The 20,872-nt window shown below is 43.4% G+C and overlaps 1 protein-coding gene across 3 annotated transcripts; it reads left to right on the top strand.

Moving 5' to 3' along the window:
- Window positions 1–227: 227 nt before the first annotated feature.
- Window positions 228–19,242, top strand: LOC106612235 (coiled-coil domain-containing protein 69). Of its 3 annotated transcripts, none has more exons than XM_045724226.1 (9): window positions 228–509; window positions 6,074–6,140; window positions 8,097–8,281; window positions 14,134–14,221; window positions 14,336–14,442; window positions 14,583–14,684; window positions 14,842–14,961; window positions 15,456–15,553; window positions 17,507–19,242. In XM_045724226.1, the coding sequence occupies exons 1-9, from the start codon at window positions 489–491 to the stop codon at window positions 17,673–17,675; spliced, it is 957 nt and encodes a 318-aa protein (XP_045580182.1). In that variant the 5' UTR covers window positions 228–488; the 3' UTR covers window positions 17,676–19,242. The 3 variants fall into 3 exon arrangements, with proteins under 3 accessions (XP_045580182.1, XP_014068694.1, XP_045580181.1); XM_014213219.2 differs by having other exon boundaries at window positions 232–536; window positions 14,369–14,442; XM_045724225.1 differs by having other exon boundaries at window positions 232–536.
- The last annotated feature ends 1,630 nt before the right edge of the window (window positions 19,243–20,872 follow it).

Raw genomic sequence — 20,872 nt, 5'->3', positions numbered from 1 at the left:
CAGTTCTTTATTTGTATCTTACTACAGTGAGAATTCAATATTATTGGGCACATTGTAGGCCTGATATAATTAAATAGCCTCTGGGCAATAGGAAAAACAATCCATGCATGAAACCTATGATTAGGTAACCTATTATGTGTGATGTAAATCTAATGGGGAGTGTATTCGGTGTATTACGGTAAAATGTCAAATCGATAGACTTGAAACACCCACAAGCCTCAATTTTGCGTAACAGGATGGGCAATCCACTGATCTACACCCTGTTTCCCCTTCTAGAACGTGGGTCGGTTCAGTTTGTTTTAAGATCAGTGTTTTTGATTTTTAAAGAGAACCGCCCATCTGGTCGAGTTGAGTGAGTTGTTCTGAGTGAGAGTGAGCAGCACAGACCTCTTGAGAGACCCTACCACAGACCGGCGAGGCGCAGTGTTCAGAAGAGTTGGTAACTCTAGACAGGGACTGGTAGGGTTGACGAGAGGACGCGGGCAGGCATGGGTTGCAGCCACAGCAAGGTGCGTGGCAGAATTTGCAAGAAAACGGTATTTATTCATCTTTGTTGTGAAATAATCTAGGATATTAATTAAGTAACCAAGTGGTGTTTTGTTATTGTAGCTTCCCATTGTCGCACGGATTCGTAGCACGACACAGGCGTGTTGAATTTTTATTTGTTTTAATCGATCAAGCAACATTGTTAGTTTATAGACTCATTTCCCACATGCGTTAATCTCTAGTGGATTTTATTCCTGGGGATTAACATCCGTGTTTTGCAACGCGTGATGTATTCTATCAGTCAATTTGTGCGACGTTTTCTCAAAGTTTTTTTTAATTGGAAACAGATGTGCTGAAAATAATTTAAAAGATGTCTATCCTCTGAGACTGACTTTCCCACGGTTTCAAACTCTACTTGTCAAACGTAACAGTTCAGTGAACTAATCTGACCTCATTCTTCCGCATTAATTATAGGAAGTTACAGGTTGACCAGACATTGACAGTCACTGGTGGTGATGCATTGTATCAATGACCTTAGGTGTGTCATTGTATCATCATCAGTAAATTATACATTGTATTAATTGATTGACACCCTGTAGCCTACATAGTCAGTGAATTACATCTGTGAAGTTTTTTTTAACTTTCTGATCATACGAGTTGTCGGGTTTTTCTACTTAAGTGCACAAAATCAGTTGATGTTTCCTGTGACGACTACTGATAACTACAAATTGCACTGTTTTGTGATAGGAAAGAAGTGACTTGGGGATATGGAAAGTGTAATTATTAACATCCAGTTAAATGTATTTTCAGTAGGCTACAGTTAGATGTACTAGTACTGCCTCTGACATTTACAACCAGTGACACAGGCTTATATTACCATCCAGAAATGATACCCAAGATTGTACCACTTCCAGGAGGCGTTGAAGAGCGAGACTAGATTGATTAAGTTCAATTTATTTCCCCTTCAACTCATCTGGCAATGCATCAAACAGTCACACATTGAGACCACTTACACAGTTAAAAACAGCAGGTGTCCTTTGATTGATTAGTCAAGATTCTCTGTGAGTGGATTTCTTCATTTCTCAATGGTGGTGTTTGACATGCACTCCTTGAGATAAAAAGATTTTCTTATTTTACAAAAAAAGTAAGTACTTAAGAGGTACTGTAAACCAAGCCACTGGCGAGCTGTATTGCAGCGTCTGCAGAGCAGATCACAAAACCATCTGTTTGGCTGGTTGACGTAGGCAACTGGAGAAGTGTGAAGATCTGCTAGAGAGGGCTCTGCAAGAGAAGCCTGGAGAGACAGAAACACACACACACACACACACACACACACACACAGCAATATGGGGCTCCATCCGGACCATGATGAAAATGCCACATGAAGAAACTCCTCCTCAGCCAAGTGTTAATGGCATATCACGGAACATGTGTTTCTCTGCTTGGAAGACTCAACCACAGTCTAAATTAAATGTCCTTTAACTAAGTCTGAATGTCCTTTGTTGTATTGAAGATGTGGTTTTAGTTTTCTGAATTTTCTTTGAGTTGGGGGCTGTTTTTCTCGTTCTCTCAGCCGGTGGTACATGTCTGTCGCCTATGCGTGTACCTTTTACAGGCCTGTTCTTTATTCACATTTTTTGTTGTTGACATTTCGAACTCTTCTTGGAAAGTTTCTTTCAACTCTTGTGAGAGCATACCTGGACTAGATATTTCTCACAAAAGTCACAAAACATTCAGTATTAACCTTAACTCTAGGGCCAGGAGGAACTTGTAAACATTAGGAGTCTGGTGTAGGCTACAGTCTGCCATGGGGCTAGGATGTTCCCTGTGCATTTAATCAGTAAAGACATAACTCAACGTTGGAAGTTTCTCCAATGTTTAAAAAGACTGGGGAGACGGGCCCTCCGTCCCAAATGGCACCCTATTCCCTCTGTAGTGAACTACTATGGGGCCCTGGTAAAAGGTAGTGCACTACATTGAGTCCCATTTGGGACGTACAGCCTGAGAAGGAAGAGAAGGTGTGATTTATGGTCATGTTAAAGAGAGCCTTTCCAACCCCACCTCGTGCCCCTGGACTTGTGTGTTTAAGATCTTTAACTGAGATTTAAAGCAGGTAATAAAACGCATGCCCATCACACATCATGTTAAGATCCTTTATTGAGATTTAAGGCCCATCACACGTCATGCTGTACTGGTCTCTACAGTGTCTTTCTGGAGTCACTTTTCTTTATTGAAGCAGCCAGGTTGGTGAGAAGGAACACGGTATTTATTGAAGCAGCCAGGTTGGTGAGAAGGAACACGGTATTTATTGAAGCAGCCAGGTTGGTGAGAAGGAACACGGTATTTATCGGACTATTGGAACAGCCAGGTTGGTGAGAAGGAACACGGTATTTATTGGAACAGCCAGGTTGGTGAGAAGGAACACGGTATTTATTGGAGCAGCCAGGTTGGTGAGAAGGAACACGGTATTTATTGAAGCAGCCAGGTTGGTGAGAAGGAACACGGTATTTATCGGACTATTGGAACAGCCAGGTTGGTGAGAAGGAACACGGTATTTATTGGAACAGCCAGGTTGGTGAGAAGGAACACGGTATTTATTGGAGCAGCCAGGTTGGTGAGAAGGAACACGGTATTTATTGGAGCAGCCAGGTTGGTGAGAAGGAACACGGTATTTATTGAAGCAGCCAGGTTGGTGAGAAGGAACATGGTATTTATCGGACTATTGGAACAGCCAGGTTGGTGAGAAGGAACACGGTATTTATTGGAACAGCCAGGTTGGTGAGAAGGAACACGGTATTTATTGGAGCAGCCAGGTTGGTGAGAAGGAACATGGTATTTATTGGACTATTGGAGCAGCCAAGTTGGTGAGAAGGAACATGGTATTTATCGGACTATTGGAACAGCCAGGTTGGTGAGAAGGAACACGGTATTTATTGGAACAGCCAGGTTGGTGAGAAGGAACACGGTATTTATTGGAGCAGCCAGGTTGGTGAGAAGGAACACGGTATTTACTGGACTATTGGAGCAGCCAGGTTGGTGAGAAGGAACATGGTATTTATTGGAGCAGCCAGGTTGGTGAGAAGGAACATGGTATTTATTGGAGCAGCCAGGTTGGTGAGAAGGAACACGGTATTTATTGGTGCAGCCAGGTTGGTGAGAAGGAACACGGTATTTATTGGAGCAGCCAGGTTGGTGAGAAGGAACACGGTATTTATTGGACTATTGGAGCAGCCAGGTTGGTGAGAAGGAACATGGTATTTATTGGAGCAGCCAGGTTGGTGAGAAGGAACACGGTATTTATTGGACTATTGGAGCAGCCAGGTTGGTGAGAAGGAACATGGTATTTATTAGAGCAGCCAGGTTGGTGAGAAGTAACACGGTATTTATTGGACTATTGGAGCAGCCAGGTTGGTGAGAAGGAACACGGTATTTATTGGAACAGCCAGGTTGGTGAGAAGGAACACAGTATTTATTGAAGCAGCCAGGTTGGTGAGAAGGAACATGGTATTTATTGGAGCAGCCAGGTTGGTGAGAAGGAACACGGTATTTATTGGAGCAGCCAGGTTGGTGAGAAGGAACACGGTATTTATTGGAGCAGCCGGGTTGGTGAGAAGGAACACGGTATTTATTGGAGCAGCCAGGTTAGTGAGAAGGAACACGGTATTTATTGGACTATTGGAGCAGCCAGGTTGGTGAGAAGGAACATGGTATTTATTGGAGCAGCCAGGTTGGTGAGAAGGAACACTGTATTTATTGGAGCAGCCAGGTTGGTGAGAAGGAACACGGTATTTATTGGAGCCAGGTTGGTGAGAAGGAACATGGTATTTATTGGAGCAGCCAGGTTGGTGAGAAGGAACACGGTATTTATTGGAGCAGCCAGGTTGGTGAGAAGGAAGATGGTATTTATTGGAGCCATAAGACACACTGTACCCTTTGTAATGAACTCCCTAGGAAACCATGATCAAAAGTAGTGCACTATATAGGAAAGGGTGGCATTTAGGATACACCCCATGTTTTCCAGGCACAAATAAAGCTTGTTGCTTGGAGTTTCTATGTGTTTACACAGCGGTAGTGGTGGTGGGATAACGTTGTGTTGTGGGAGGATGTCAGAAGGTGTCTGGTCTCCATGGACGACAGGGCAGGAGGTAGCCTAGCGGTTAAAATGTTGGGCAAGTAATCGAGAAGGTCGCTGGTTCGAATACCCGAGCCGACAAAGTGGAAAAAATATGCCAATCATCCCTTGAGCAAGTCACTTAACCTAATGTGTTACAGGAGTACTCTACTACTATGGCTGATCCTGTAAAACAGTACATTTTACTGCACCTATCTGGTCTGTTTGTTTTTTACAGTCTGCACAGACTTAACTCTTCAGTCTCTACACAGTGGGGACAGGACACAATGTAATGTTGTGTGATCTGGTCTCCTAGTAATGTCAGGAACCTTGGTATTGTTTGACAGTTTAGGAAAACGTTGGTGTAGAGTAGTCACCAAATGCTTCAAACAGTTTTTTTTTTTTGTCTCTTCCAAGCTTGGCTAATATTTGGTATTGGGCAATTCCACGATAAAGGAATAAGGCTCAGACTGGGTTTTCCCTGTTTAAAATTTTATTTTGAACAAAAATCATTGATTTCAGAGTTTAACAAACCATACAACTCTATGCACATACTACTTTGAAGAATTTACACAGTTAAACAAACAAAACACATTTTCCATTTACTGGAAGAACTGAGATAATTACGGTTTGATAAGATAATTACGGTAAAATGTTGTATCTGCACAGTTCTTCCTGTAAATGTGTTTTTCTAAGTAGTCCTTGTGTATATAGTTCTATGGTTTGTTACATTTGATTTAAAAGTTTTTGTTTTTGTATACATTTTTAAATGGGGGAAAATGTGAGTCTCAGCGTAATTCCAATACCATGGAATTGCCCAATTACAAAAACAGTTATGATTGACCTTACTGTAACTCCTTAGTGTAGATGTCTATGCTGAACTAGTATAGGTTATTCTACAACAACGTAATGTATCTAATGCAGAAATGTTTTTATTAAGGCTCTATAATTACTGGTATGATCAGTTTGAAGTAAATAACCATTGTATCACATTGTACAACTAGTATGAAGACCCAGGTCAGCTGCTGAATCATAAAACTGTATCATGGACATGTTACGTAACTTTTGGACAAAGTAATGATTCATTTCCAGTCATGTGGGAACTAATCACTCCCTGTGAGAGAGCCATATGGGTCAAGCACCAATCAGAAGCTTTACATAACATCTTACCCTGTTCCACTTGTCCCTGGTACACCTTACCCTGTCCCTGGTACTTCAAAACATACAGAATAGAATAGTGTGGAATTCAAATCACATTTTATTTGTCACATGCGCTGGATACAAGTGAAATGCTTACTTACAAGCCCTTAACCAACAATGCAGTTTTAAGGGGGGGATAGAAAAATGTTTAAGTATTTACTAAAATTAACTGAAGTAAAAAAAAAAATACTTTTTGTTCTTATTTATCTGTAATATGTTGAGAGATTGTGTGTCTGATGTAGGAATACAATACAACTCTTTTTTTTCTCCTTGTAGAGGAAAAGCAAAGTGAAAGAGGAAGAGAAGACAGTGAAGGAGGTCAACAACAGTCAAGATGGAGAAGGTGAGGAGTGTGGTTTCCTGTTGTGTTGTAGACTGTCACTGTGACTCCTCCTCTCCTGTTGTAGACTGACACTGTGACTACTCCTCTCCTGTTGTGGACTGTCACTGTGACTCCTCCTCTCCTGTTGTGTTGTGGACTGTCACTGTGACTCCTCCTCTCCTGTTGTGTTGTGGACTGTCACTGTGACTCTCTCCTGTTGTGTTGTGGACTGTCACTGTGACTCTCTCCTGTTGTGGACTGTCACTGTGACTCCTCCTCTCCTGTTGTGGACTGTCACTGACTCCTCCTCTCCTGTTGTGGACTGACACTGTGACTCCTCCTCTCCTCTTGTGGACTGACACTGTGACTCCTCCTCTCCTGTTGTGGACTGACACTGTGACTCCTCCACTCCTGTTGTAGACTGACACTGTGACTCCTCCTCTCCTGTTGCGTTGTGGACTGACACTGTGACTCCTCCTCTCCTGTTGCGTTGTGGACTGACACTGTGACTCCTCCTCTCCTGTTGCGTTGTGGACTGACACTGTGACTCCTCGTCTCCTGTTGCGTTGTGGACTGACACTGTGACTCCTCGTCTCCTTTTGCGTTGTGGACTGACACTGTGACTCCTCGTCTCCTGTTGCGTTGTGGACTGACACTGTGACTCCTCGTCTCCTGTTGCGTTGTGGACTGACACTGTGACTCCTCGTCTCCTGTTGCGTTGTGGACTGACACTGTGACTACACCTCTCCTGTTGCGTTGTGGACTGACACTGTGACTCCTCCTCTCCTGTTGCTTGTCTGGTTGTCTTTAATACATATCTGATGCAGAGGGTTTTACACATCACACTGCCTCTTGACTCATTATAAAATCCTCTTTTATTATTAGGCCCACTAATAACCTGTACATAATAACTGGGCTCCAGTATGGCTCAATTTGTTGAGGATAGCGCTTGCAATGCCAGGATTGTGGGTGTGATTCCTTGGGCTCCTCGTACGTAGTAATGTATGCATGCATGACTAAGTCACTTATTTTATGCCATTTAGCAGACGCTATCTGAATGTTTTAAATGACACACACTTTGTCATGATCCCGGTGGGTTGAAATGATGTCACTACACCCAGAAACTGGTTGGAATTACAGATTTTTAAAGTGACATCATAATGACCTAATTTCAACCAGTCAGTTTTGAATGCTTAGATGGCCTTGGAAACACTGTGTCAACACTGTGCTGTCTGCATTAGAGTACTCAACAGGTACTTTTTTGTGTACTCTGTTGTACTTGGTGTGTACTTGGTGTGTACTCTGTTGCCATGTAATTATGGGTCTCAGGGTCATGCCTTCACGTGCCTGAGTGAACAAGACTGTGTTGGCCTAGCCTGCTGAGCTAAAAACCTAAGGCATTAACTCTGAGAGCTAACACAAGTCTCCATGTCTCAGGAAGGTCAATCATCACTCGGAATGTGGTTCACCAAACTAGTCCGAGTTCCTCAGAAGTTGAACCCCCCTCCCCTTACACATATCAGTGTAGCTATAAGTATTTTATAGTCAGACAGATTGAGTTAGTATATAATACTGGTGTTGTGCTGAGTCTAGTCTGACCAGTAAAGGTTGCAGCCAGGTCTGGTTTGGTTCAACCCCTCTGCCAACTACATTATGGGAATGGCTCAATCACGCAGTACTAAGCAGTAGGCAAAGCCTGTGGAACATTCTGTACAATATACATGATAGAACTGACGTGATTTCTTATCCTACATGTCTACATAATATATTTCTATCTGAGCATTCTAGCAAGGTTTTTGCCTTGATAACCACAGCCATGGGTCGTGTTCAGGTACATTGTAACATAGCGAACGTAGAATTTTGCCATGTAGAACACAATTGTTGTTATTGGACATGTTCAGGTATTGAACCTCCCTGTTTGTCTGTTTTCTTCAGTTTGTAACCTACTGAATACAACCCTGGTATCCCCTCCTCCAGGTAAAGTCCTTCTGGAGGAGCTGAACGTGGGTCTAGAAACGGAGAAGCAGCTGGGTCAGTATGAGTGGCAGCTGAAGATCCTACGGGAGGTGCTCTCTGCCTCTGGGACCCAGGAGAGGGAGGGGCTACTAAAAGACCCAACACAAGGAGAGCTCTGTGCCCTGGTCTACAACATCATTGAGAAGGTATCTAACCCCATATAGAGCTCTGGTCCACAACATCACTGAGAAGGTATCTAACCCCATATAGAGCTCTGGTCCACAACATCACTGAGAAGGTAGCTAACCCCATAGAGAGCTCTGGTCCACAACATCACTGAGAAGGTAGCTAACCCCATAGAGAGCTCTGGTCCACAACATCACTGAGAAGGTATCTAACCCCATATAGAGCTCTGGTCCACAACATCACTGAGAAGGTAGCTAACCCCATAGAGAGCTCTGGTCCACAACATCACTGAGAAGGTAGCTAACCCCATAGAGAGCTCTGGTCCACAACATCACTGAGAAGGTAGCTAACCCCATAGAGAGCTCTGGTCCACAACATCACTGAGAAGGTATCTAACCCCATATAGAGCTCTGGTCCACAACATCACTGAGAAGGTATCTAACCCCATAGAGAGCTCTGGTCCACAACATCACTAAGAAGGTAGCTAACCCCATAGAGAGCTCTGGTCCACAACATCACTGAGAAGGTAGCTAACCCCATAGAGAGCTCTGGTCCACAACATCACTAAGAAGGTAGGTGACCCTTAGACCACAGAAGATTCATTTCTGTTCTAACCAAATGGATAGAGAGGATGGGTAGCCAGGAACCAAATGGATGGGTAACCAGGAACCAAATGGATGGGTAGCCAGGAACCAAATGGATGGGTAGCCAGGAACCAAATGGATAGAGAGGATGGGTAGCCAGGAACCAAATGGATGGGTAGCCAGGAACCAAATGGATGGGTAGCCAGGAACCAAATGGATGGGTAGCCAGGAACCAAATGGATGGGTAGCCAGGAACCAAATGGATGGGTCATCCTTTAGCCCACTTATTGTAGACCATCAATCCACTACTACCTTAAGTGTGATCTGGACCACCGTATCACTGAGAAGGTAGATAGTAACTGTTAGCCCACTTCCCCAGCCCTCAGCTCACTGCTAGCCCACTTCCTCAGCTCACTGCTAGCCCACTTCCCCAGCCCTCAGCTCACTGCTGGACTACTTTTACTTCCAGCCCTTCATGTACCGTTTACCATATACATTCACCATATACCATCGGCCAGCAGCATACCACCCTGCATCCCACTGCTGGCTTGCTTCTGAAGCTGAGCAGGGTTGGTCCTGGTTGGTCCCTGGATGGAGACCAGATGCTGCTGGAAGTGGTGTTGGAGGGCCAGTAGGAGGCACCCTTTCCTCTGTTTAAAAAAATATATATATCCCAATGCCCCAGGGCAGTGATTGGGGACATTGCCCTGTGTAGGGTGCCGTCTTCCGGATGGGACGTTAAATGGGTGTCCTGACTCCCTGTGGTCACTAAAGATACCAATGCACTTATCGTAAGAGTAGGGGTGTTAACTCCAGTGTCCTGGCTAAATTCCCAAAATGGCCCTCATACCATCATGGCCACCTAATCAACCCCAGCTTACAATTGACTTATTCATCTCATCTCCCCTGTAACTATTCCCCAGGTTGTTGCTGTAAATGAGAACTTGTTCTCAATCAACTTACCTGGTAATAATAAATAAAAAAATATCCTGTACAATTTACATTCACCATATACCATCTACTATATCCCTGTACCATTTACATTCACCATGTACTATATACCATGTACCATTTACATTCACCATATACCATTTACATTCACCATGTACCAATTTACATTCACCAGATACCATCTACCCTGTACCATTTACATCTACCATCTACCCTGTACCATTTACATTCACCATATACTATATACCTACAGTGCCTTCAGAAAGTATTCAGACCCCTTTACTCTTTCCACATTTTGTTATGTTACAGCCTTTGGCTAAAATTGATTTAAAAAAAAAAAAATGTAATCTACAAATAATGACAAAGTGGAGAAAAAAAAAATGTTTTTGGAAGAAAAAAATAAAATGTAGAAAAAATTGTCCGTAGTGCTCTGAGACAGGCTGTGTCGAAGCACAGATCTGTGGAAGGGTACCAAAACATTTCTGCAGCGTTGAAGGTCCCCAAGAACACAGTGACCTTCATCATTCTTAAATGGAAGAAGTTTGGAACCACCAAGACTCTTCCTAAAGCAGGCCGCCCGGCCAAACTGACCAATCGGGGGAGAAGGGCCTTGGTCAGGGAGGTGACCAAGAACCCGATGGTCACTCTGACAGAGCTCTACAGTTCCTCTGTGGAGATGGAAGGACATCCATCTCTGCAGCACTCCACCAATCAGGCCTTTATGGTAGAGTGGCCAGATGGAAGCCACTCCTCAGTAAAAGGTACACGACAGCCCGCTTGGAGTTTGCCAAAAGGCACATAAAGACTCTCAGACCATTAGAAACAAGATTCTCTGATCTGATGAAACCAAGATTGAACTCTTTGGCCTGAATGCCAAGCGTCACATCTGGAGGAAACCTGGCACCATCACTATGGTGAAGCATGGTGGTGGCAGCATCATGCTGTGGGGATGTTCTTCAGCGGCAGGGACTGGGAGACTTGTCAGGATCGAGGGAAAGATAAATGGAGCAAAGTACAGAAAGATCCTTGATGAAAACCTGCTCCAGAGTGCTCAGGACCTCAGACTAGGACAAAGTTTCACTTTCCAACAGGACAACAACCCTAAGCACACAGCCAAGGCAACGCAGGAGTGGCTTCAGGACAAGTCTCTGAATGTCATTGAGTGGCCCAGCCAGAGCCAGGACTCGAACCTGATCGAACATCTCTGGAGAGACCTGAAACTAGCTGTACAGTGACACTTCCCATCCTGACAGAGCTTGAGAGGATCTGCAGAGAACAATGGTAGAATATCCCCAAATACAGGTGTGCTAAGCTTGTAGTGTCTTACCCAAGAAGACTCGAGGCTATAATCGCTGACAAAGGTGCTTCAACAAAGTACTGAGTAAATGATCTGAATAGTTATGTAAATGTCATATTTCCATTTTTTTATTTATTTATAAAATAAAATTAGCAGAAATGTCTAAACCTGTTTTTGCTTTGTTGTTATGGGGTGTTGTGTGTAGATTGAGGGAGAAAAAAAATATTTAATTCATTTTTGAATATGGCTGTAATGTAACAAAATGTGGAAAAAGTCAAGGGTTCTGAATGCTTTCCGAATGCACTGTACCATATACCCTGTACCATTTACATGCACTATCTACTATATGCCCTGTACCATTTACATTCACTATATTCCATCAACTATATGCCCTGTACCATTTACATTCACCATCTACTAAACTCAGCAAAAAAAGAAACGTCCCTTTTTCAGGACCCTGTCTTTCAAAGATAATTCGTAAAAATCCAAGTAACTTCATTGTAAAGGGTTTAAACACTGTTTCCCATGCTTGTTCAATGAACCATAAACAATTAATGAACGTGCACTAGTGGAACGGTCCTTAAGACACTAACAGCTTACAGATGGTAGGCAATTAAGGTCACAGTTATGAAAACTTAGGACACTAAAGAGGCCTTTCTACTGACTCTGGAAAACGGCAAAAGAAAGATGCCCAGGGTCCCTGCTCATCTGCGTGAACGTGCCTTAGGCATGCCTCAAGGAGGCATGAGGATTGCAGATGTGGCCAGGGCAATAAATTGCAATGTCTGTGCTGTGAGACTCCTAAGACGGCGCTACATGGAGACAGGACGGACAGCCTGCCAGTCCTTGGCAGACCACGTGTAACAACACCTGCACAGGATTGGTACATCTGAACATCACACCTGCGAGACAAGTACAGGATGGCAACAACTGCCCAAGTTACACCAGGAACGCACAATCCCTCCATCAGTGCTCGGACTGTCCACAAAAGGCTGAGAGAGGCTGGACTGAGGGCTTGTAGGCCTGTTGTAAGGCAGGTCCTCGCCAGACATCACCGGCAACATCATCGCCTATGGGCACAAACCCACCGTTGCTGGACTAGACGGGACTGGCAAAAAGTGCTCTTCACTGACGAGTCGCGGTTTTGTCTCCCCAGGGGTGATGGTTGGATTTGCGTGAATCGTCGAAGGAATGAGTGTTCCACCGAGGCCTATGCTCTGGAGCGGGATTGATTTGGAGGTGGAGGGTCCGTCATGGTCTGGGGCGGTGTGTCACAGCATCATCGGACTGAGCTTGTTGTCATTGCAGGCAATCTCAACGCTTTGCATTACAGGGAAGACATCCTCCTACCTCATGTGGTACCCTTCCTGCAGGCTCATCCTGACATGACCCTGCAGCATGACAATGCCACCACGCACAGAATGAGCAGTATGGCTGATTTTCCTGCAAGATAGAAATGTCAGTGTTCTGCCATGGCCAGTGACGAGCTCAGATCTCAATCCCATTGAGCACGTCTGGGATCTGTTGGATCGGAGGATGAGGACTAAGGCCGTCCCCCCCCCCCAGAAATGTCTTGGAACTTGCAGGTGCCTTGGTGGAAGAGTGGGGTAACATCTCACAGCAAGAACTGGCAAATCTGGTGTAGTCCATGAGGAGGAGATGCACTGCAGTACTTAATGTAGCTGGTGGCCACACCAGATACTGACTGACTTTTGATTTTGACCCCCCCCCCCCCCCTTTGTTCAGGGACACATTATTCAATTTCTGTTAGTCACATGTCTGTGGAACTTGTTCAGTTTGTCTCAGTTATGTTCATACAAATATTTACATGTTTGCTGAAAATAAATGTGGTTGAGAGTGAGAGAATGTTTCTTTTTTTGCTGAGTTTATATACCCTGTACCATTTAGATTTTTTTTTCTTCACCATCTACCATCTACCCTGTAAATATTTACATTCACCATCTACCCTTTCCACACTGAGCAGAGCCTAGCCAACTGTACTGCGCTGGCCTGACTATACAGCATGTCCACCATTAGTTGCCAGAACCGCGTTGGAGATGACAATGTGAAAAGAAAATATCCATGCCAATGCAGTACAGTTGGCACAGGGTTGGCACGATAGTATGAAAAGGGCATTAGTGTTTAATTAGTGTGAGCCACAAATCCACTACTACAGCATATTATTACTAAGCAGATCAGAACAAGTCAATCTGCTCCTCCTGCAGAATTGCATTGTGGTTTGTATTTGAATTACAGTGTCTTACACAAAGAACCTGGTTAGCGTTTTGAGTTGCGGTCTCAGTGGCTGCACCCTATATAGTCCCTAAGGGCTCTGGTCTAAAGTAGTGCACTACATAGGGAATAGGGTGCCGTTTGGGACACTGCCCATGTTTCCAGGGACACTGCCCATGTTTCCAGGGACACTGCCCATGTTTCCAGGGACACTGCCCATGTTTTCAGGGACGTGCAGCCTGGAGTCAGAACACCTGGTAGAGCAGGTCATCTGGTATTATACACGTGGTAGAGCAGGTCATCTGGTATTATACACGTGGTAGAGCAGGTCATCTGGTATTATACACGTGGTAGAGCAGGTCATCTGGTATTATACACCTGGTAGAGCAGGTCATCTGGTATTATACACCTGGTAGAGCAGGTCATCTGGTATTATACACCTGGTAGAGCAGGTCATCTGGTATTATACACCTGGTAGAGCAGGTCATCTGGTATTATACACCTGGTAGAGCAGGTCATCTGGTATTATACACCTGGTAGAGCAGGTCATCTGGTATTATACACCTGGTAGAGCAGGTCATCTGGTATTATACACCTGGTAGAGCAGGTCATCTGGTATTATACACCTGGTAGAGCAGGTCATCTGGTATTATACACCTGGTAGACCAGGTCATCTGGCATTATACACTTGTTTTGTTTATGTAACAAAGTTCTCACTGTTGTTTTATATTTGGTTTTCACTATCTCCTATGACAAGTGTGGATGTACATGGCGTCAACCCTGTCCTTGTGTTGTTGATCATCTCCAGGTGAAAACGGAGACGGCTTCTGACATGACTGTTTTCTATGGGGAGAAGAGCCAGAGGACTACAGAGCAGCACGAGAGGCAGATGGAAGGCAAGACTAGAGCATGTGAAATAACTTCTGTATGTAGATGGTATAACCATGTGGAATGTGTTGGAACTGGAATGAGAATGAGTAATCATTGACTGATGTTATCCCGGTCCGTAGAACTACATATAGAATCCCTATTATCCCCCACAGAACGGCAGAGGATACAGAGTGAAGAGAGACAACGGCTAACAGAGACACACCAGGCAGCAGAGAAAGTGTTGAAGGTATGTGTGTTTAGTTGTCTCTTTAACTTGATCAGTTTGTATCTCCTGTTTGATGTACTGTGGTCTGTCTATACAGTACCCCTTACCTTCTAACTGTGTAATAACAAGTACAGAACTGACCAGTAGGTTTTCTTTTAAAGGAGGAGGTAGAGGAGCTGACTACAGAGCTCCACGTGTACAATGAGTTAAAGAAGAGAGTTGACGAGTCTACCTTCAAGAAGGACCTGCAGCGGAACATTCAGGTGTGTGTGTGTGTGTGTGTGTACGTGTCTGCACAATGTGTCTGTTTCTACATGGCTTGTGTATGCAGTTCACTTAGTTGGACTGTTGTTTTAGACATCTGGTCTCCAGGTCTCATTGCTATGCTGTTCATTTTATTCTCTCTCTTTCTCTTTCCAGGCCCATGGCAGTCCTGGGCCATTCTGGGAGCAGGAGCAGGAGAGTCTGCTGTTTGTCATTGAGATGAAGAGTGAACGTATTCAGGAGCAGGGGAACAAACTGCTACAGATGCAGGTTCTGGTAGGTTGACTGGGACTTGGACTGGCTGACAGACTAGTCCAGGCACCTGACTCTTATATTTCTCCTAGTCAAAGTTTATTTAAAGTGCATCATCACAGTCTCAATACACTTTACAGAGGAATAAAACAGAAACAAGAAATCTTAGGTGCTCTGCACTGTCAAAAAATACTCGGTTATAGTCTCTCGAAGTCTGACACCGTATCCGGGCGCAAATGTATTTTCTCCCCCCAAACCAAACGCCTTCACGACACGCAGGTTGTACTGTCAAAACAAACTCTGAACCAATTATATAAATTTGGGGACAGGTCGAAAAGCATTAAACATTTATGGCAATTTTAGCTAGCTAGCTTGCAGTTGCTAGCTAATTTGTCCTATTTAGCTAGCTTGCTGTTGCTAGCTAATTTGTCCTGGGATATAAACGTTGAGTTGTTATGTTGCATTTCAGGTAAAATAACAAGTCTTCACCACCTAACTTTGTATTTCTACCACGTCAGGTGGAGAAGAATCTGTCTCTGGAAGACCAGGTCATAAATGTTTTACAGCAGAACGAGGACCTGAGGGTTCGGATTGACAACCATCAAAGCCTTATACAGTAAGAACTGCTGCTACTTATCATATGATATCCACACCATCTCTGTCTGTTGGAACAGTCCGTTACCCTGGAGTCGTGGGTAACAGTCTGTCACCCTGGAGTTAACGTTGATAGGTCTGTACCAGGAAGTCACATTGTAGAAGACTACATGGCAACAAGGCTGTAAATAGATAACAAACTTAAGATCTGTTCAAACAAACTTAAATTTAGCAAATGGCTTTGGCATTTACATAAGATGTGAATGTGGTGCCACTTGGTGGAGAAAGTGGTAGGAATATTTCTTAAAGGAAGCAAGTTGTGGCAGTTTACAGTACTTTAGTGTAAAAGTGAAATTTCCCCGTAGAAACTTGTGTAATTTCCTCTTTTATATTAAAGTATATAGATGCTGGATTACTTTTTGGTGCTACTTCTACTTACGGCAATGCCTTTACATTTGTAGAATTTTGATGAACAGTGATTTGAGGTCAGGAAAATATTTAAAAATCTACTTTGCTACAGATTTGTTTTTTTTCTCGCTCATTATGAATGTCTTTCTGTCAAACTATCAATGTAATACAGTGCATTCTGAAAGTATTCAGACCCCTTGACTTTTTCCACATTGTTACATTACAGCCTTATTCTACAATTGATTAAATCGTTTTATTCCCTCATCAATCTACACACAATACCCCATAGTGATGAAGCAAAAACACATTTTACATAAGTATTCAGACCCTTTACTCAGTACTTTGTTGAAACACCTTTGGCAGCGATTACAGCCTTGAGTCTTGGGTATGACGTTACAAGCTTGGCACACCTGTATTTGGGGAGTTTCTCCCATTCTTCTCTGCAGATCTTCTCAAGCTCTGTCAGGTTGGATGGGTAGCGTTGCTGCACAGCTATTTTCAGGTCTCTCCAGAGATTGGATTTAAATCCGGGCTCTGGCTGGGTCACTCAAGGACATTCAGAGACTTGTCCCGAAGCGACTCATGCGTTGTCTTGGCTGTGTGCTTAGGGTCATTGTCCTGTTGGAAGGTGAACCTTCGTCCCAGTCTGAGGTCCTGAGCACTCTGGAGCCGGTTTTCATCAAGGATCTCTCTGTACTTTGCTCCGTTCATCGTTCCCTCGATCCTGACTAATCTCCCAGTCCCTGCCACTGAAGAACATCACCGCTGCCACCACCATGCTTCACTGTATGGATGGTATAGGCCAGGTGATGAGCGATGCCTGGTTCAAATAGTTCAATCTTGGTTTCATCAGACCAGAGAATCTCGTATGGTCAGAGTCCTTTAAGGTGCCTTTTGGCAAACTCCAAGCAGGCTGTCATGCCTTTTACTGAGGAGTGGCTTCCATCTGGCCACTACCATAAAGACCTGATTGGTGGAGTGCTGCAGAGATGGTTGTCCTTCTGGAAGGTTCACCCATCTCGGGTTCTTGGTCACCTCCCTGACCAAGGCCCTTTTCCCCCGATTTGTCAGTTTGGCCGGGCAGCTAGCTCTAGGAAGTGTATTGGTGGTTCCAAACGTCTTCCATTAAGAAGGATGGAGGCCACTGTTCTTCCTTCAATACTGCAGGTATTTTTGGGTACCCTTCCCCAGATCTGTGCCTCAACACAATCCTGTCTCGGAGCTCTACGGACAACTCCTTCGACCTCATGGCTTGGTTTTTGCTCTGACATGCACTGTCAACTGTGGGACCTTATATAGACAGGTGTGTGCCTTTCAAGTCTCATAGCAAAGGGTCTGAATACTTATGTAAATAAGTTATTTCTGTTTTTTGTTTTAAAAACACTTGCAAAAACGTGTCATAATGAGGTATTGTGTGTAGATTGAGGAAAAACATTTATTTAATCCATTTTAGAATAAGGATGTAATGTAACAAAATGTGGAAAAGGTCAAGGGGTCTGATTTACTTTCCTAATGCACTGTATACGTATCTTCTAATATTTGTCCTTCCCTGTGCTCCTGTCTTTAGGCAGCTCTCCAAAGAGCACCAGGACCTCCAAGGGACGTTAGACAGGCAGACAGGTCTCTGTCAGAGGCTCACCCAGGAGAAAGAGCAACTCATGTTTAAACTGAAGCACAGAGACTCCTGTTCTGCCTTCCCATCCTTCCCCATAGTGTCTGAGATCTCCCCCAGCTGATCCACCCAGACCGAACAGGACAATCGGTTACTTCTCTCTTAATCCTGTCTATGGTTGAAAGCATGGATCCGTTAACTTTCCCAAAATTCTAAAATGTTTTTTTTCAGTAATCTCTGCTTTGAGGATTCCAAGAATCAGGAAGTAATATGCAAGGAGGGATTTCTCCAACCTGGAATTCTTCAAGTGACATTTCTGAATAATCTGGGGATTTTGGGAATGTTTTGGGACTTTTGCAACCTTACTGTAATCCTACTTTGACAACCAAAGTCCAGGTACCTTTACAAAGGGCTATAGTCACATGTTTGATGGAACCTGATGCCAAAAAATGTTGCTTTTTTTTCTTCCAGTTTTATACCTGCTGTGCCTTTACAGTACATAATGTTTCTGTAGCAGTATGGTATTCATACAACAGGACTGTTTTTAGGGGGGGGTTGGAGGGCATTGGGCACAGCCATGCACTGTTGGACTTAACTGACACCCTGCTGTTCAACTGAGATTCTTATTCAACTGACATTCTCATAGTTGTGTTACTGTACTGATATTCTAGGTGAATGTGACAGTGTTCACTTTGATGGTTTGAATTGCAGTTGGAGAGGCAGATGTTCAATCATGTAGTACGTAGCTAGTACCTACATCTTTTTTTATCTACCTTCTTCCTGAGACACTATTACGACGTCTGTCAAGGTTTTACATCACTGAATATGGAGTAAATGTTACAGAATATAATGCAGTATATACAATTTAAACAGTTACTTTAGACAACTGCTTTTGTATTAGGGATATGTTTTACTTTTTTGTTTCATACAATATGGGAAATGGATTGCCATGGCAAGTTTTTATTTTTGCAGATGAGGACTATGGGTATTTTTGTGACTTTTTTAAAGTTACAAAGAACCAAAAGCACTTCTCAGTGTTTTTAATTTCTATTTCTTCTGATGCACTAGCACTTTTAATCAGTATTTTACTAGTACTAAATGTGAGAAAGGTTGCTGTATTTTATTTTTTTTACTCTTGTTTACTCCTGTGTTTTACTTTTTTGTTTACATTGACATTTTAATAATTTAGCCAACGCTCTTATCCACAAAGGCAGCGGATAGCTCTAGGAGGAGAGAGAGAGGGGGAGTGCTTGAGTTACAATAAACATCTGCATCTGAACCACTGTACTTTGTGTTTGTGTGAAATGTGTCAGTGTCTCCACTAGGGGGCAGGTTGTGTGAAATGTAATATGCGACTGTTAATTTTAACTTTTAATATTCCATCTGACAAAACTCCTATTCTCTAGCTGTATTGTTTAGTGTGTATTATCTTCCTTTTTATACCAAAAGGCTCTTCTCAGATATTTAAAAACAAATGATTTTAGTGTTAAGTAACAGTTATTTTTCCCGTACTGTGTGTAATGCACTGTAATAAACGCTGGGGGGCAGAACAGGACAGTTGTGTGGAAAGAGTTGATGAGTATTGCTTTGGCTAGGTCCTGTTCTGTTTTATCTGTCACTTTTTATTTGATTTCTCCAGTATGTTTTCACTGAAAGAAAAAGGCTGTCACAATAAAATAATGAAAATGTTATGTGTTTGACTAGTCAATGTGAAAACGTGCGAAAGTGCAGAAAAGATACTGTGATGTTAATGCGTTTTAGGGTATAGTCACTTAATGTAAAAAGGGTTAATTAGTTCCTAATTTATGAAATAATTTACCCTGCAGCCATGACCACCTCATCCATTCCCACTGTGTGTTTATAATGAGATGATTTGAGAAGGTGTCGTTTGGGACTAACAACAACCATAAAGATGAAGCTGATTGACACATTCATTGGTGACTTTTGCACCCTGGTGCTTGAACCTACCCTCCCCCCGGTGCTTTGCTCAGGGCTGATGGAGAGCAGAGGCGGTGAAAGTGGGACAACCCTCACCCCTCTCACCCCCTTCTCTGTCTTGTTGCGGCCAGCAGCGGAACCGTTCGCTCAGCGGATGTAAAAGGATCACTATGTCAGTGGATGTTTGACAAGCCAGGACAATACCTGGTGGGGCTCCACGCTAACGGCAGGTCAAACCCCCGGCTGTGGTGTCACCCAGTTCCCAGGGCGTTTCACAGTCACCTGGGGGAACACCTTTCTGCGTTTTGCCTCCCAAATGGCACCCTAGCAATAATGCAGGATCCTGTTACAACTCCCAGTCACAATGAGGAGCATGTCAACCCCATCTGCACACAGACACACACAGTCTAGCTAGCATGACAACTAACCCAAGACTGGAGGCTGAACCTGTGAATACTGAAACGGTGACCTGTCCTTTATCTAAGAGTTACCTCCTCACTTTTTTTCCCATGAATTGCCTTTTGTTGATTTGTTAGAGGTTAATAACGATGTCTGATTTACTATAACCACCAAGCCAAACACCCACAATGCTTCCCGTTGAAACGGAGTCATGACAGAGACACACAGCTCTATCGTTAATATTCCTGGGGAGGTGGAGAAGAAAGAGCGATGAGGAGCTGTGTCTGGTGTCATGACCGTGTTTTGAACACACCTGATTTGTCTTGGTCCCTCTGTGCATTATTAGCTCCGTGAATTTAGTACAATACCTGACCCTGCCTCATCATTTGCTAATTGCTCAGAAATAGAAGCATATTCCCATATTCATTAACAGACTAGTGAAAATGTTTGCGTTACCTCTGTGTCTTCATGCCTGATTAATAACATGTGAATACACTCCTAGTGTCTTTATTACAATTTTGATCATTTTATTACAGGCAATGCAATAACCCTTAAATTACCAAGTGGGGAATTAAGAATTAAAAACCTCATGCAAATTTCTGTAGGTAATTACCAACTGCTATTTGTGGCAACTGAGGTGCTTTTTCATCGCATTTGCTTAGAACAAAAAAGGTGAAAATTGCACCCTGGGGAAAACAGCTTTGAGGGAAAGAAGGTGTAGTAATTGCGACTCTCACTCACTGACTCACTCACTCACACACTCACACACTCACTCACTCACTCACACACACACACTCTGTATTCTACAAAAATGCAACTCTGCAAATAATTATCTCCATGGGCTTGGTTGAAATGTTCATTTGAAGACCCGGTATGTTTCATCTTAGGGATTGATGGCCAAAGCATACAATAAAAAACACATCACAAATAAATTAAAGGAAAATTGCAATGCATTTGGAAAGTTTTCAGACCCATTGACTTTTC

Source organism: Salmo salar, chromosome ssa09, assembly GCF_905237065.1.
Source record: "Salmo salar chromosome ssa09, Ssal_v3.1, whole genome shotgun sequence".
Lineage (NCBI taxonomy): Eukaryota > Metazoa > Chordata > Actinopteri > Salmoniformes > Salmonidae > Salmo > Salmo salar.
The sequence above is the reverse complement of the archived record's forward strand: the minus strand, read 5'-3'. Positions and strand labels throughout refer to the sequence as shown.